Source organism: Gracilinanus agilis, chromosome 1 (genome assembly GCF_016433145.1).
Source record: "Gracilinanus agilis isolate LMUSP501 chromosome 1, AgileGrace, whole genome shotgun sequence".
Taxonomy (NCBI): Eukaryota; Metazoa; Chordata; class Mammalia; order Didelphimorphia; family Didelphidae; genus Gracilinanus; species Gracilinanus agilis.
The window spans coordinates 537,606,308-537,620,613 of NC_058130.1; the positions used below are offsets into that span (position 1 = coordinate 537,606,308).

Sequence of the window (14,306 nt, forward strand, 5' to 3'; positions counted from 1 at the left end):
GGAACTTCGGATCATTCTCAATGACGACGAGATTACGAATCGCTGCCCTAGCTCCAACTAGGGATTTGGCCTGGGTCGGGGATTGTCTAAAGAGAGGTCTCTTGGTGGGCAGCACTTTCCGGCCGCGCGCCCGCCTCTACGCGGTTCCCCCCTCTCCGTGTCTCGCGGTGGTTCTACCCGAGAGGCAGGCTTCTCTACCCCAGTTTGCTGTTCATCCCGGAGCGCCCGGGACTTGCTGGATCTCGGGGACGGAAGCGAGAGTCCGATATGTCGGTGGCGTTCGCAGCTCCGAGGCAGCGGGGCAAGGGAGAGATCACCCCTGCGGCAATTCAGAAGGTGAAGCAGAGCTTGGGGGAGCTGGACTGTGTTTATGTGGGGGAAGGGAATGAAGAGCACCCTTCCCCCCCTGCGGGGGCGGGCCTGACTGGGAAGCGATTCTGTCTGTATGTGCGCGCGCGTGGGGGAGAAGCGGTGCCACGGGCTGTGGCCTAGTGAGTGCTGGAGTGGGGAGACAACGCCGGTTTCTCCGACGGACTTTCCTCGCGCTCACTTTTCCCACAAGCACAAAAGCTCCGTAAAGCACCGCCTGATTTCTCTGGGGATGGGGCGGCGGCTGGTTTGAGAGAACCATTGGGAGGATTGGGGGGAGCGGCGGGCATGCGCTCCCCCGAGCTCTAGGAAAACTCGAGGAGGAGGGGTAAAGAGGGGGACGGACGCGGACAAGTCTCTCGGGAGTTCGTGGCCTTCGCGCCCCCCACATGTCGCTTCTGGAGTTACTTTTGTGACGCCCCGCCCCCTCCTCGCCGCGCAGGCTCTGTGCGGAGCGGGCGCACGGGTGGGGGCGGGGAGCGGCTGCGCGGCGCTCGCCTCCCCTTGGCGCTCTCCGCCCCGGGGTCCCGGAGTCCCCGGGATGACTGGAAGAGGGGAGGCGTCTGGGAGGGTTGCGAGGCGGGGGAGGGACCGAGATGGGGGCTGGGTGGTAATGGGTGGAGAGAAAGCGAGAAAGCCCTTGGGATGATTTTAATCTCCATCCTCTTCCCTCCTCTCCCACTGGACTCCGATCTTTGCCTGCGGTGGGATGATTTTTGCCTGCGGTGGGATGCGGTACAGTCGGGGACACTAAGGTTCCCCTTCCTATTGTCCATTCGCCTTTAACTGGCCTCGAAGAGAGCAGCTCTGGCAGTCCCAGCATTTTCAGTTTGAGGGAATTGGAGTTTTGGAACTTTTAAAAACTTAGTTGTTAAGCGATTTTTGTTGCTTGTCAGACATTTGGGGTTTTTTAATTAAAAAAAAATTTAACTTTGAAAAAAAGGCATCTCGAGATATCCCTGTATCACAACACCAGGGCAGAATTGATCTCCCAATAAATAATGTTAATATTGCTGTTAACTGTCTTTTTTCCCCTTTTTTTTATGTCAAATTAATGTTCTCAGATAGCTTTAAGGTTTGTCTGGGTGTTTGCTTTCTGAACTTAATGTCGGGACTGTGTTTTGATGATGTAATTTTTTATTTTGTAACATTAGGGGGATTTCCAGCCTCTAAGACTTTAAGTATAAAGAGTAAGTATTTGGAATGGGAGAATCTGGATGTGAATTCTGCCTTGGCCATTTACTTTCTTTGTGATCTAGGTCAGATAATTTCATTTTTTGGGACTTAAGGTTCCTCATCTCTTTAAAAAAAACAAAAAAAAATGAGCTAAATTTCTAAAGTACTTTCTAAACACATTTACATGGGTTTTAATATGTATTTCTTGGTTCTCATAAAAACCCTGTAGGCTCTATTTTTATTTTTACCAATAGTTTAGTAAACTGGGTCTTAGAGAAGTTAAGATGAAGGTCACACAGCCAGTAAATGTTAAGACATAGTGATTTTTCTTAACATGATACTAGAACTAGTTTAACTCTTCCTCAGGATCTTCCTTTTCCTCTTGTTACTATCTTTTCCTCTTCTACTCTTCTGCCCCTCAAGATTCATAGGATTTTGAGTTGATCAGATTATTAAACACTTATTACGAAGCCAGGGATTGGGCTAAATAGAAAACTGCCAAAAGAGGTAAAAAGAGTCCTTGCATTCAAGGAGTTCACAGTCTGTTGGGAGAGACAACATGCAAACAAACAACTATATCTACAAATCACCTACAGGATAAGGCGGAAATAATCATAGAAGGAAGGCACTAGAATTAAGGGGAAATCAGAAAAAACTTCTTGTAAAAGGTAGGATTTTAGTACAAACCTAGAAGGAATTTTAGAAAGCTTATCTAGTTCAACCACCTTCACTTCATTTAAAAAAAACATGTTCATTGGATCATAGAGCTTAGAGTACTCACTTGTTCAACATTTTAGTTTTTAAGATGAAGTATCTGAGATACTGAAAGATAAATTGCCTTAATCATATTCACCCAGGTAGGAAAGACAGAGCTTGGAGATAACTGAAGCTGTGGGAAATTAGCTTGACCATGGTTATGAAGATTTTGTATTATGTAAATGGAGTAATTGAGCCTTGAGAAATGATAGTAGACTTTATTTCTATTGACTATAAAATTTAAACTTTTATATTACAAATAGTAAAATAAGGTAGCTGTGCTTCTTTCTTTCTTTTCTTTTTTTTTTTTTTAATTTTTTAAACCCTTAACTTCTGTGTATTGGCTCCTAGGTGGAAGAATGGTAAGGGTGGGCAATGGGGGTCAAGTGACTTGCCCAGGGTCACACAGCTGGGAAGTGTTGGAGGTGGGACTTGAACCTAGGACCTCCTGTCTCTAGGCCTGACTCTCAATCCACTGAGCTACCCAGCTGCCCGGTGCTTATTTCTTAAAGGCCTATTCTTGGTGATAGAAGCACTAAATTGGATTCAAGACCTGCCTCTGACAAATAATAGTGACAAATAAGTAACTTTGGGGAAAGTCACTTAACCTTTCAGTTTCACTAGGCAGCTAAGTCCATAAATTATAGATCTATACTTCAGATTTACTTCCACCATTCAATAAAAATAATACGATGAAGGTTGTTAGCTTCTAGAGAGGATCACCAAGGTGTTCTCAGTCTCTGTCATTAGAATCTTTAAAAATAACAGCTACATCTTCAAGAGATTATATAGGTATGCCTTTTTTTTTAAAGCTTTAGATTATTTTAGATTATTCCATGAGGTTTCTTAAAACCTTAATACCAATTCTTTAACATGTATTGAGCAGCCTTCTGTTGGCAATGAGCTACAGTCTAATAGAGCTAAATGTTAAACCTTTGCTACTATCTTGACTACGCTTCTATCAGGCTGTCATGAGGTCAACCCAGGACCCTGAACCCAAGAGCCCCAGGAACAGTAGTGTTACCCAGAACACCCTCCTAACTCCCATAGACATCATCATTGAAAGCAACCGTCCCTGTGGAAAAGGGGCCAACCTTCAGTTTTAGTACCAACTATGACAGTATCTTAGGACAGTATCCCAAGATCTTAGGAAATGGAATTGCTCCTCAGTCAGTTCATTCTAATAAACATTAAATGCCTACTATGTGCCAGGTATAGTGCTAAGCACTGGAGATACAAGTAATAAAAAGAAAAACAGCCCCTGTCCTCAAGGAGCTTACAGTCTAGGGCAGGGGTAGGTGGGTAGGGGAGAGACAATACTCAAAAGGAAGTAAGAAAATAGGGTAAGAGGAGACCAGGATTTCCCAGTGCTAGGGCAGACTTGTTCCATGGAGTTAAAATTAGGAACAGTTGAAAATGCAGAATGGAGTGAGAAAGTTCAGTTTCTGCTCTCTATAAAGGAAGGCTTTGGGAGAAGTTTGGTTCTCCTTCAGCCTCCAGTATTAGAGAGGAGGCAGAGGGAGGTAGAGGCCATTAAGGCTAGAGTTAATGTGATGATGAGATTAGAGGTGATGAACTTAACTTGGGAAGGGCATCTTCTGTGGAGTTTGAAGCCAGCTGGAGCAGCAGATGCAGAGTAGAGTGAGCTCATCACCAGCTCTGCTTCTTGTCTTGCCCAACACCCATTTTTGAGGGGAGTAGTTTTCTTGTGGAGAAGTGGCTCATTTTTGACACTGCCACCAATAATGACCAGTTGCTGTCAATGGGAGCAATTAGGCAGCAAGTTGGGGCAGTTGATAAAGCACTGATCAGAAAATCAGAAAAGCCTGAATTCAAATTGAACTTTAGACACCAGCTATGTGACCCTGACAAGCCATGTAACCTTCGTCTGCCTCAGTTTCCTCTTCTGTAAAAATTGAGATAATAGCACATACTACCCAGGGTTGTTTTGAGTATCAAGTGAGATATTTGCAAATTTTAAAAACACAATATAAGTGATACCTGTTATTAATGGTCTTGCTTTGAGCCTAGTTCCTGTGGTCATCTGGCAAGGAAACAGCTACTGTGTGGTGATTGGGCTAGCTATGCTGCTGATCAACTGCCACCTATAGCTATGGAAGCCTAGCTGAAGGAGCAAGGCATACTAAAGGAGAGACCTGAAGCAGTATGTGCTGGGCAAGTCAAACTAGTCATTCCACTAACCTCATACACTATCACCTCCCTTCAGACTTTGATGGAGATTGCTCTAAGCCTGGGGGTTGGCAACCTTTTTGGCCGTGAGAGCCATAAATGCCACATTTTTTAAAATGTAATTTCGTGAGAGCTGTACAGTACTCACAGTGTGCGTTCCTGTAACAGCACCTGAAAAAAAAATTGACTTTATGGCTCCTGCAGAAAGAACCATATCTGGCCCTCAAAAGAGCCAGATATGGCTCCAGAGTCATGCCCTGCTGACCCCTGCTCTAGACTCTGAATTTAAGAGTCCTGGAAATAGCAGTGCCCCAAGACCACCAACCTAACCCCCAGGCTATCATTGAGGGGAGGAATAATCCCTGAGAAGGTAGGGACCTTTCCCTCACTACCAACACTGATCAATAAAATACTGTTGGACAGGTAAGCTCAAGAGTGAATGTTTCCATCTCGGATTCCATTATCCTGGAAATCTGACATCTGTGGAGTTGAGACCTGGTAATTGTTTCTATGGCAACCTCCTCAACAATTATAAGCTACTGAAAACCCAGAAAAAAAAGTTCTCAACCCCAGTGGCTTTGGCTTCAGCAAATGGTTCAGCATCAGAAAAAAATATTAGTGGAAATTGCGTTAAAAAAGACATAGTGCTGACTCCTTTGTTCCTGCACACTTAAGAACCACAGGGTTTTTCAATTGGACTTGAAACTGGAACCTCCTATGTCTTGTTTTTACATGATCTTGAGAACAGGGATGGTCTGTGATTTTGTATTTATATCTCCAGTGCTTGTACAAAGGCACTTAAATGTTTTTTTCTTTCATTTCTTAAGACATGTACTTAAATTTTAGAGCATGATAAGGATATGGGAAAGTGTTCAGTGTGTTAAAAGAATAAGAGAAAATTGAGTGATGAGCTAAGTTGATCAGGATAGGCAGTTTTTTAGTTGAACTTTGAACCTTGATAGGGCAGGATTTCATAGATGTAGTTTGTTGGAAACAGTATTTTGGGCATAAGTATTGTGTGCTGTGGAGAGGTGGGATAAAATTGTTGGGAAAGTTTGTTTTGGATTTAGTGATTATCTGAAGAGGAATAGTGAGAACTAAGGATGGAAAGCCTTAAGTGATATCTATATTATAGAGAACTTCAAATGCCAGATAAGGAATTTGGACTTTTATTTAGTAAGTAATGGAGAATTTGAATTTTTTGGTCAAAATAGTGATTGGAACTGAATTATTGGGGAAAATTCTAATACTATTTTCAGTAACCCTTGGCAATCCACCTTTGATTGAGTAGATAAATCTTATGGAGTTGCCCAATGATTGACTGAGGTCACACTTCAAGTCCTCATTTACCACTTTGCCTGACTTCCTCTATATATTTACTATACTTACTATATTGCATTTACTATGATAATGACAATTTATATTTTTTCTCCTAGTAAGAAATATAAATGAGAATAAAATGTCACAGTTAATGATTTATTTAATGTTATAAAATTCACAAAGTGCTTTAGTGAACAAGTATCTTGTTTGAGACTCACAAGAATCCCCTGAGGCAGGTACTAACTCTTGAGGAGGAAAATAAGGATAGGAGAGTTTTAAGGGACAGGGCCATCCATAGTAGTCCTACAGGTAGTAAATAGAGTTCCATCCTAAGTATTTCTTATTCCCATCCCTAGCAATCTATTTATATAGACAAGCTGCCTCTCATAATAGTAATTTTGATACTCTTTAAGAAATCAATACCTTTTAACATACCTGTAAATTTCCACTTATTCTCATAGCAATATATCATTAGTAACTTGCCTGGAGCCACTCAGAGAGATAGGGTCTTTATCAGGGTCCCATCAAGATCAATACAGATGGCAAAGCCCTGTGCTGATTCTTGTGGCCTGAAAATTTACCTAGTCTGACCCCTCTCTGTGATTCCCTTCTGATCAACACTTTTTATTATTGAAAGTATTATTATCTAGATTTTTAGGATAGCTTCAAGTCCTATAGAAAGCCCCTAAGTACCCTATAGTATTTAATGAGTTAATAGTCCTTTCCCTCAGCAGAAAATAGCTGCTTGTATCTTTTTCTTTCTGCTCCAAACATCTCAAGGACGTTGCATGGCAGGTCCCACGCCAAGCTGTACCCTACAATCTTAAAGGCTCATTTAACATACCTTTTGAAGTATGGGAAGCTTTTACTAAAATAAAACTTTAGACCAGTGATTCCCAAAGTGGGCGCCACTGCCCCCTGGTGGGTGCTGCAGCGATCTAGGGGGGAGCAGTGATGGCCACAGGTGCATTTCTTTCGTATTAATTGCTATTAAAATAAAAAAAAATTAATTTCCAGGGTGTGCTAAGTAATATTTTTTCTAGAAAGGGGGTGGTAGGCCAAAAAAGTTTGGGAACCACTGCTTTAGATAAAGTAAGGCTCATTCTTTAACCTTGAGCACTGTCTCGTCCAAGCACATGAGAAAAAATTTGTGTTATATGCCAACTGTAATGCAATTCTTATAACTTTGAGTTCTATACATCTTTGATTTAAAATGTACTTTGTAGAAAAAAATGCTCTTGGAAAAAATGTATAGAATAAAGTATAAGCTTGGGGGATATTGGAACAGTCATGAGCTAACTTGTTAGACTGACGGTTCCCAGTTTCTGCTTTGTTCTTTCTCACTTAAACCGTACACCTTTCCAGACCCCTGGAGCTGCTGGCTGGCTTCCAGCAGTAATTAAATCATGAAGTTGAATATAACTTTTTATGTTTAAAAGTAAATCATGTTTTAAAATGTTTTAAAACCAGGAATGCTTTGAATAGTTGTAACTTACGTGAGATGATATAGTATTGAATTTTGTGTTCAACTGTTTTTGTGTTTGTTTTATTTATAGTTTCTTGGTTTATAGTTTATTGTTTTATTGTCAAGTCTATAATTACTGATGGGCATTCAAGAATTAAACATTACTGAAAAATGTAAATTTAAAAGAATTAAGAGGAAAAATGTAAATTAAAAAAATTAATTTAGATCTAATAGAGGAAACAGTGATAACTTAAACTTAACTACTTTTCTTTCCCAAATAAAAGAAGACTCTACCAGGGGCAACCCCACTCCTCCAAGTTAACTAAATAGATGATTATATCATGTGTTTTAGAAATCTTTGATAGCAATTAGATGTAGTGGAAAAGGCTGTGGTCTTGGAGTCAGGAAGATTTTTGGTTCAAATGCCTCCTTTGACAATTGCTACCTTGGAGACCCCATGACCAAGTCATTCAGCTACTCTGATTTTTATCTGTAAAGTGGGTAAAATAATACCTGTAGTCTCCACTTCATTGGGTGGTTTTGTGGCTTTGCTTTTGATCTGGATCTGTGATTACATTGGTATAGAGAACTCTCATTGAAGAAATTGTTTCTACCAATGCACATCTGAAACTGTTTTTTGCATGTTACACACTTAAGAGTTGGTTCACCAAGAGAGTAAATGGCTTGCTCAGATAGAGACAGAGCTCTGTTTAAAGGCTTTGGAATTCCCTTTCACCTTTAGTTCACCAGGATTAATGATAAAGATCTAGTGAGATTTTACATGTGAAATGCTTATAGAAACTTTGAAAGTACTGACCTAAAAAAATGTCAACCAGTATTATAAGAGATGTGGTATGAGATATACTGAATAGAGAGCTAGACTTGAGTTAGGAAGTGCTGGGTTTAAGTCTGGCCTTTGGGATGCTATGACTCTGGGCAAATCACTTTTATTCCTCAGTGTCCTTGATAACTATCATTGTAAGTTATAGAGAAGGTACCTATCTTCATTGGTAGAGCAAGTTCCTTTCAGGAAGAACTTTCTATACCTATGAAATTCAAGACCATTCCAAAACAATTTTTATTTGTATTAAAAAAATCCATTTCCATAGGGGGATATTTTCATTTAAAAACTCAAAATATATAATTTTATGTAGAAAGAGACATAGGTAATTAATTTTTAAAAAGCTACATAAACTGTTGAATTTTAAGATGTTGCTGTTTCTTCCTTTACTTTTGATTATGATGCTTTTATGATAATGTGCAATAGCTATTTTGGGATTTTATCATGGGGTCCTCAGTCAGTCTTTAAAAAAAAAGTAGCATTTATCAATATTGCAGGTTTTTGAGCTTATGATGTTTTTATACAATGCTTTAAGTTTGACAAACTTTTTCAAATTTTATTTCAGATGTTGGATGAAAATAACCATCTTATTCAATGTATAATGGATTATCAGAATAAAGGAAAGACTACAGAATGCTCTCAGTAAGATTGATCTGAAACTTTTTTTTGGTATTGATTTTTTTCATTTTTATAAAAAGTGAAATGTACTGTTTGATGGGCTTAAATATTTTTTAGGACTTCCTACTCTGCTATACAAAAAAATGACACAGCAAATAACATCATTCATAGAAAAACTAGATCTCTTTGTTGGGAAATTGTTACATCCCAAACTATTGCTGAAGAAATATGGGTAATTTATAAAATAATTACATATTAGACTGAAGGACATTTATATGGATCAAACTATCTAGATACCTTTAAGGTGATGATTTAAATATCTTCTCTAAATTTGTATAATAACTGAATATCTGCAAGGAAGAATATAAATGGAATTGAAATGTTTAAAGGGAATATTGAATACTTGTTCTCCCTGTTTATCAGGACAGATATATGCTTCAGGAACTGCTTGTTGGTGTACCATAACAAGCCAGGTGTTCCTAACATATCTGGCTTCTTCTGCCCTTGGACTTCTCTTGTTTTTCTTATCTCTTCTGGATTTTCTTTTGCTTTCTTATAGTAAGATATTTTTTTTTACAACACTAGTTGGCCTGTTCTATCAAGTAGTGTGGTCCATTGGAAAGAAACAGTTTTATTGGATTTGAAGTCAGAGAAAATGGGTTTGAATCCCAGCTATTCCTGCCTTTGTGATTTTGCTAGATTTTGTGAAAACACTAGAATAAGTGATCTCTTAAGGTCCTTTCTAATTCTAAATTTATGATCCCGTAATTCCCAAACTCAACAATTTGATTATTGGGTCCTTGTACCTTCAATCCATAAGCTATTCAAGTCTGTTTTAGCCAATTTAGGAATTTATTTTATAGAGTGAGTAAGTTTAGAAAACAATGATCTAGAAAAATTAAGTGGCATTTGTTACCTGTAATCTGTCTTCAAAACCAGGCTTTAGATAGAAGAAAGGTTTTGTGTTTGTGAAGGGACACTATTGTAGAGGAGATAGATGACTTAGAAATAAGGTAGGAAAGAATCACAGGGCTGAAGCTAACTTTCTGTTTTCACATAATGAAATGACCTTACTACTTATCAAGTCTAACCCTTCTCCCTGTTCAAGTAATCCCATTCCATCTTTTCTTCTCTAATAGATTGCTCTCTTTGTCATCCCCACACTTTTCACTTTTATTTTTAGGCTCTCTTTCTTTACTGGTTCATTTCCAAACATGCCTATGTCTCCCCATCCTGAAAAAACTCTCACTTGACTGTTCTATAATTGTTACTAATTATCCTATATTTCGTTTTCCTTTTGTAACTAAAGTTCTCAAGAAGGCTGACTACAATGGTTGCCTCCACTTTCTTTCTCTTTTCTTAATCCAGTCTGGTTTTCACCCGTATCATTCCATTGAAACGGTTCTCTCCAAAATTACTAATGATCTCTCTCTTAGGGGGCAGTTAGATGGTTAGAGTACCAGGCCTGGAGTCAGGAAGATCATCTTCATAAGTTCAAATCTGGCCTTAGACACTTAATAGCTGTGTGACCCTGGGCAAGTCACTTGACTGCCTCATTTTCCTCATCTGTAAAGTGAGCTGGAGATGGAAATGGCAAACCACACCATTATCTTTGCTAAGAAGATCCCAAATGGCATCACAAAGAGTTGAACAGGACTCAAAAATGATTAAATGGTGACAACAAACAACTTAGTTACCAAATCCAATGTCCTTTTTCCAATTTTCATTCTCCTTGACCTCTGCAGCTTTTTGTTACTATTGATCACTTTCCAACCCTTTACTCTCTTCGTCTTGGCTTTCAGGACAGACTTCTTACCTGTCTGACCACTCCTCTTTCTCCTTTTTGGGATCCCCCTCCAGACCACATTTTCTAACCGTCTGTCCCCCATGGTTTTGTCCTATTCACTCTTATCTATACTATTTCACTTCCATTCTCATCAGCTCTCTTGGATTTAATTATTATCTTTATATTGATGATGCTTAAATCTATCTTTCTTGCCCCAGTCTCTCTGCTGACCTCCAGTCTTGCATCTCTAGCTGCCTCTCAGACATCTTGAACTGGATATCCAGTAGACATCTTGCACTTAATGTGTCTAAAACAGAACTTAATATTGTTCCATCAAGCCCTGTCTCCCCCTCTTATCTTCTGTATTGTTTTTCTTTTGTTTTCAAAGAGGACCAGTGACCTCATGGAGTGATATCTTGACTTGTGCATGAATTGGATTTAAGAGAGGCAGAGTTGCACAAAGTTGTCAGCCTCATTCTCTGGTCCAGTCATCCAAGTTCAGTGATGAAGTTAAAATCAGGATGACTGGTGATGATGGCCTGGGATACAGTGGATGACCTTGGCATCTTTTGATGTCTGATCAGGTTTTAAGGGTTCCACAGTGCTGTCTTTGTGGACTTCTTTTCCACCTGTTCTACCAGGAGAAATCTTTGCATACTTGGAGTAGAAACCCCTAACTCTCCCATGAAGTTTGTAGTCTATTTTTCGTTACCTTAAACCTGATTTAACCTGAGGTGGTTTACTGTGGTGTGGCCACTGTGCATGTATGGCTTCTTGGAGCCACAGGTTAGAGGTGAGCCAGATGGTCACCACAGGTGGATAAGCAGCTCTGAGGAGGGTTTGGCAAGCCTTCACACCATAGGTCTGTGTTGGACAAACCTGTGGCACATGGGCTGGAGGGGTTGCTCTCCTCCCCCTCTTCATGTGAGCCTGAGGACATTTCTCTCATCTGCCCAGCAGCCCAATGGGAGAGCTTTCTCCCTTCCCTGTCTGAGGTAAGGTGGAGGTGGGGTGGCATGAGGGTTGCAGTTTGGGCACTTGGTCTCTAAAAGGTTCACCATCTCTGCCATAGGTGCTTGTCCTTCTTGAACATCTATATATTCCCAACACCTTTCCCTATTATGATAGAGGGCAACACCATCCTAGTCCTTCAGGCTTCAAACTTAGGATTCATCCTGGACTTCCCACTATCTCTAATCTCCCCATACCCAAGCTATTGCCAGGACCTGTTGATTTCACCTTTGTAACCTCTCAAATACACCCTTTTTAGCCCCCACTCTAGTGCAGATCCTCATCACCTCACCCCTTGTTTAGTGTAGTAGCCTGCTGGTGGAGCTACCTGACTCAAGTCTCTTCCCACTCTAATCCATCTTCTATTTAACCATTAATGTTCCCAAGATACAGGTTTCATTATGTTATGTCCCCTCTCCCCACCCTACCAATTCCAGTATCTCCCTTTGCTTCCAGATCAACAAAATGCTCTGTTTGACATTCAAAACCCTTTATAACTTAGCTCCCTCCTACCTTTCCAGTCTCCTGCTATTCCCTGAAGTGGTTCTCTTCAATTTAGAGTCATTGTTCTCCCGGTTATCCTATGAACAAGAATTTTCTCTGACCCCAATACCTGAGAGGCTTTTCTTCCTCACCTCTTGACAACTGACCTCTGTGGCTTCCCTTATCCCAACTAAAATCCCACCTACTACAAGAAGACTTTACTAACTCCTAATTCCAATGTCTTCCCTCTGGTAATTCACTCCTATTTATCCTGTTTATTGTTTGATTTGTATCAAACTTAGCACAATGCCTGGCACATAGTAGATACTTAAAAATGTTTGTTTAATTGATTGGCATACTTTCTTAGTTTTGGGAGAGGTAAAGAATATGAAGAGAGAAAAATCAAGAAATGAAAAACATCATCAAACTGTTAAGTCTATATAAATTTCCCAGACTGCAATCCAAACTTTTGGTAATGTACAAAATGGCAGATTTTTTTTTGTTGCTCTCCTTTTTGAGAAGAGCATTGGACTATGAGTTAATTTCTTTTCTTAGTACTGCTATACTACTTAAATGCCCTTAGCCAAGTCTTTTTCTATTTAGGCCTCAGCTTTCTTAATCTTCAAAATAGATAGGTTGGGGTTGATAATCTTTAAGGTCCCTTCTAGGTCAAATATACTATGATTTTGTGAGCATCCTGACTCAGGAAAAATCCTGATGGAAGACTGCTGTGTAGAAGGTTTTCACATTACAGAAATTGGTATTCACATTTAGGGTTTTCACATTACAGAAATTGGTATTGGAAATTGTTACCAAACACTTCTAATATTTCTTCCCCCAGAAACTATTGTATCTTATGTTTGGCTGTGGATGTATGAAGACTTCCCTTGTTTGCTGTAACTCTTAAATATGGTGGCAACATAAAATTATTTCTAAGCAGTCAGCCATGTGTTGACATGTTTCTACTTTGAAGAATTTCCTCTGCTCTTCTACATCTCTGCCCATATCTACCTGAGAGGGCAGTGTTGTTATTACTGTGATAGATATATTTGGTCTTCTATATCTACCTATATTCAGCAGTTGCCAGTTTCAGGAAACTACAGGTTTTAGAAACCACAGCATATCTTGTTTTTTAATAGGACTGTTGTGAAATTTGAAATATTCTCATTGCAAACTTTATTTCAATGTAAATTTTAAAAAAATCATTAGAAAAGTTGTCAGATGCATACTTGTATTGCTTTATAAAACCTATAGCATATTTCCCACAACTCAGAGATGTAGGTTTATTTTTAAAATGAAAGCAGCTCTTTAATAGTTTTAAATTAATTTTGTAGCTACATTAGAAAACTGAGTGATAATTACTTATCCAAGTCAGTTGAAGTAGTAGATTTTTATGAAATCTTTGGGATATGAGTTGTTTCTAGTACAATAAGTTAATGTTTTACTTTTTTAAAACAAGAAGCTCGGGCTCTATTATTTACTTTCAATAGATGCATATAATTATTTTTAACAAAGTAGGTATATAGATTTTTAAATTCTCAATTTGATCTTCAGTCTTAATTCAGGAGATCTCTAATTCCTATCCCATTTGATTCTTGTCCTTGCTCTCCCAATAAATTGTGAAGAGGAGGGTGGGAAGCCTACTCATTGTGTTGGAGATGTTTCTTGATTTAATCTGACGCTGCAAGACTGCCAGGGATACTTGTGTAGCACTATGGCCCTTACTCCATCAAATGCCCCCAACCCATCTTCCTGCCACATAATCCCTTGAAGGCACCTTCTGTTATTCTTCTTAGTACCTTCTGATTATATCTAGTAACCAGCTTCCAGTCATCATACACCCTTTCATTGTCCTCTTTGTGATACTTATCTTTAGTTTGCTTCCAAGTGTCAAGCTTGTTGCCTGAGTGCCTAGGGAACCAGATTAAAATGTAATTGGGAAATGTTTAACAAAATAAATATAGAGTAAAGTGTAGATAATATTAATCTGTGGTTTTCTAAATCTGTATGTACCCAGCAGGGATTCTTTACTTGAGTTTTATAGTACTTCTGAGGCATTACAGGTGAGTATCACATACACAGGACAGTGAAAAGCTCATTTTTAGAAGTTAACAGTAGATGCAAATTTTATTAAAAAAAAATTAAATAGACTTTGTGTTAGTGCTATGTGAGAAACTTAAAATATTAGTTAATGGATTTTTAATTCCTCCTTCACCTTCCTGCCTGATTGACATGAGGCAGGGAAAAAAAACCATGATTTTTTCAATTCCCAGTGATTTCTTAATTTAGAA

The 14,306-nt window shown here is 39.2% G+C and overlaps 1 protein-coding gene across 2 annotated transcripts in view; it reads left to right on the forward strand.

Annotated features, from left to right (window-relative positions):
- Nucleotides 1–256: 256 nt before the first annotated feature.
- The window catches only part of SS18 (SS18 subunit of BAF chromatin remodeling complex), a 99,506-nt gene continuing 85,456 nt past the window's right edge, over nt 257–14,306 (forward strand). For both annotated transcript variants that reach the window (XM_044666509.1, XM_044666515.1), the window contains exons 1-2: nt 257–336; nt 8,683–8,759. In XM_044666509.1, the coding sequence (XP_044522444.1) occupies nt 268–336; nt 8,683–8,759 (146 nt within the window). In that variant the 5' untranslated portion in view covers nt 257–267. The remainder of the gene's footprint in view (nt 337–8,682; nt 8,760–14,306) is intronic.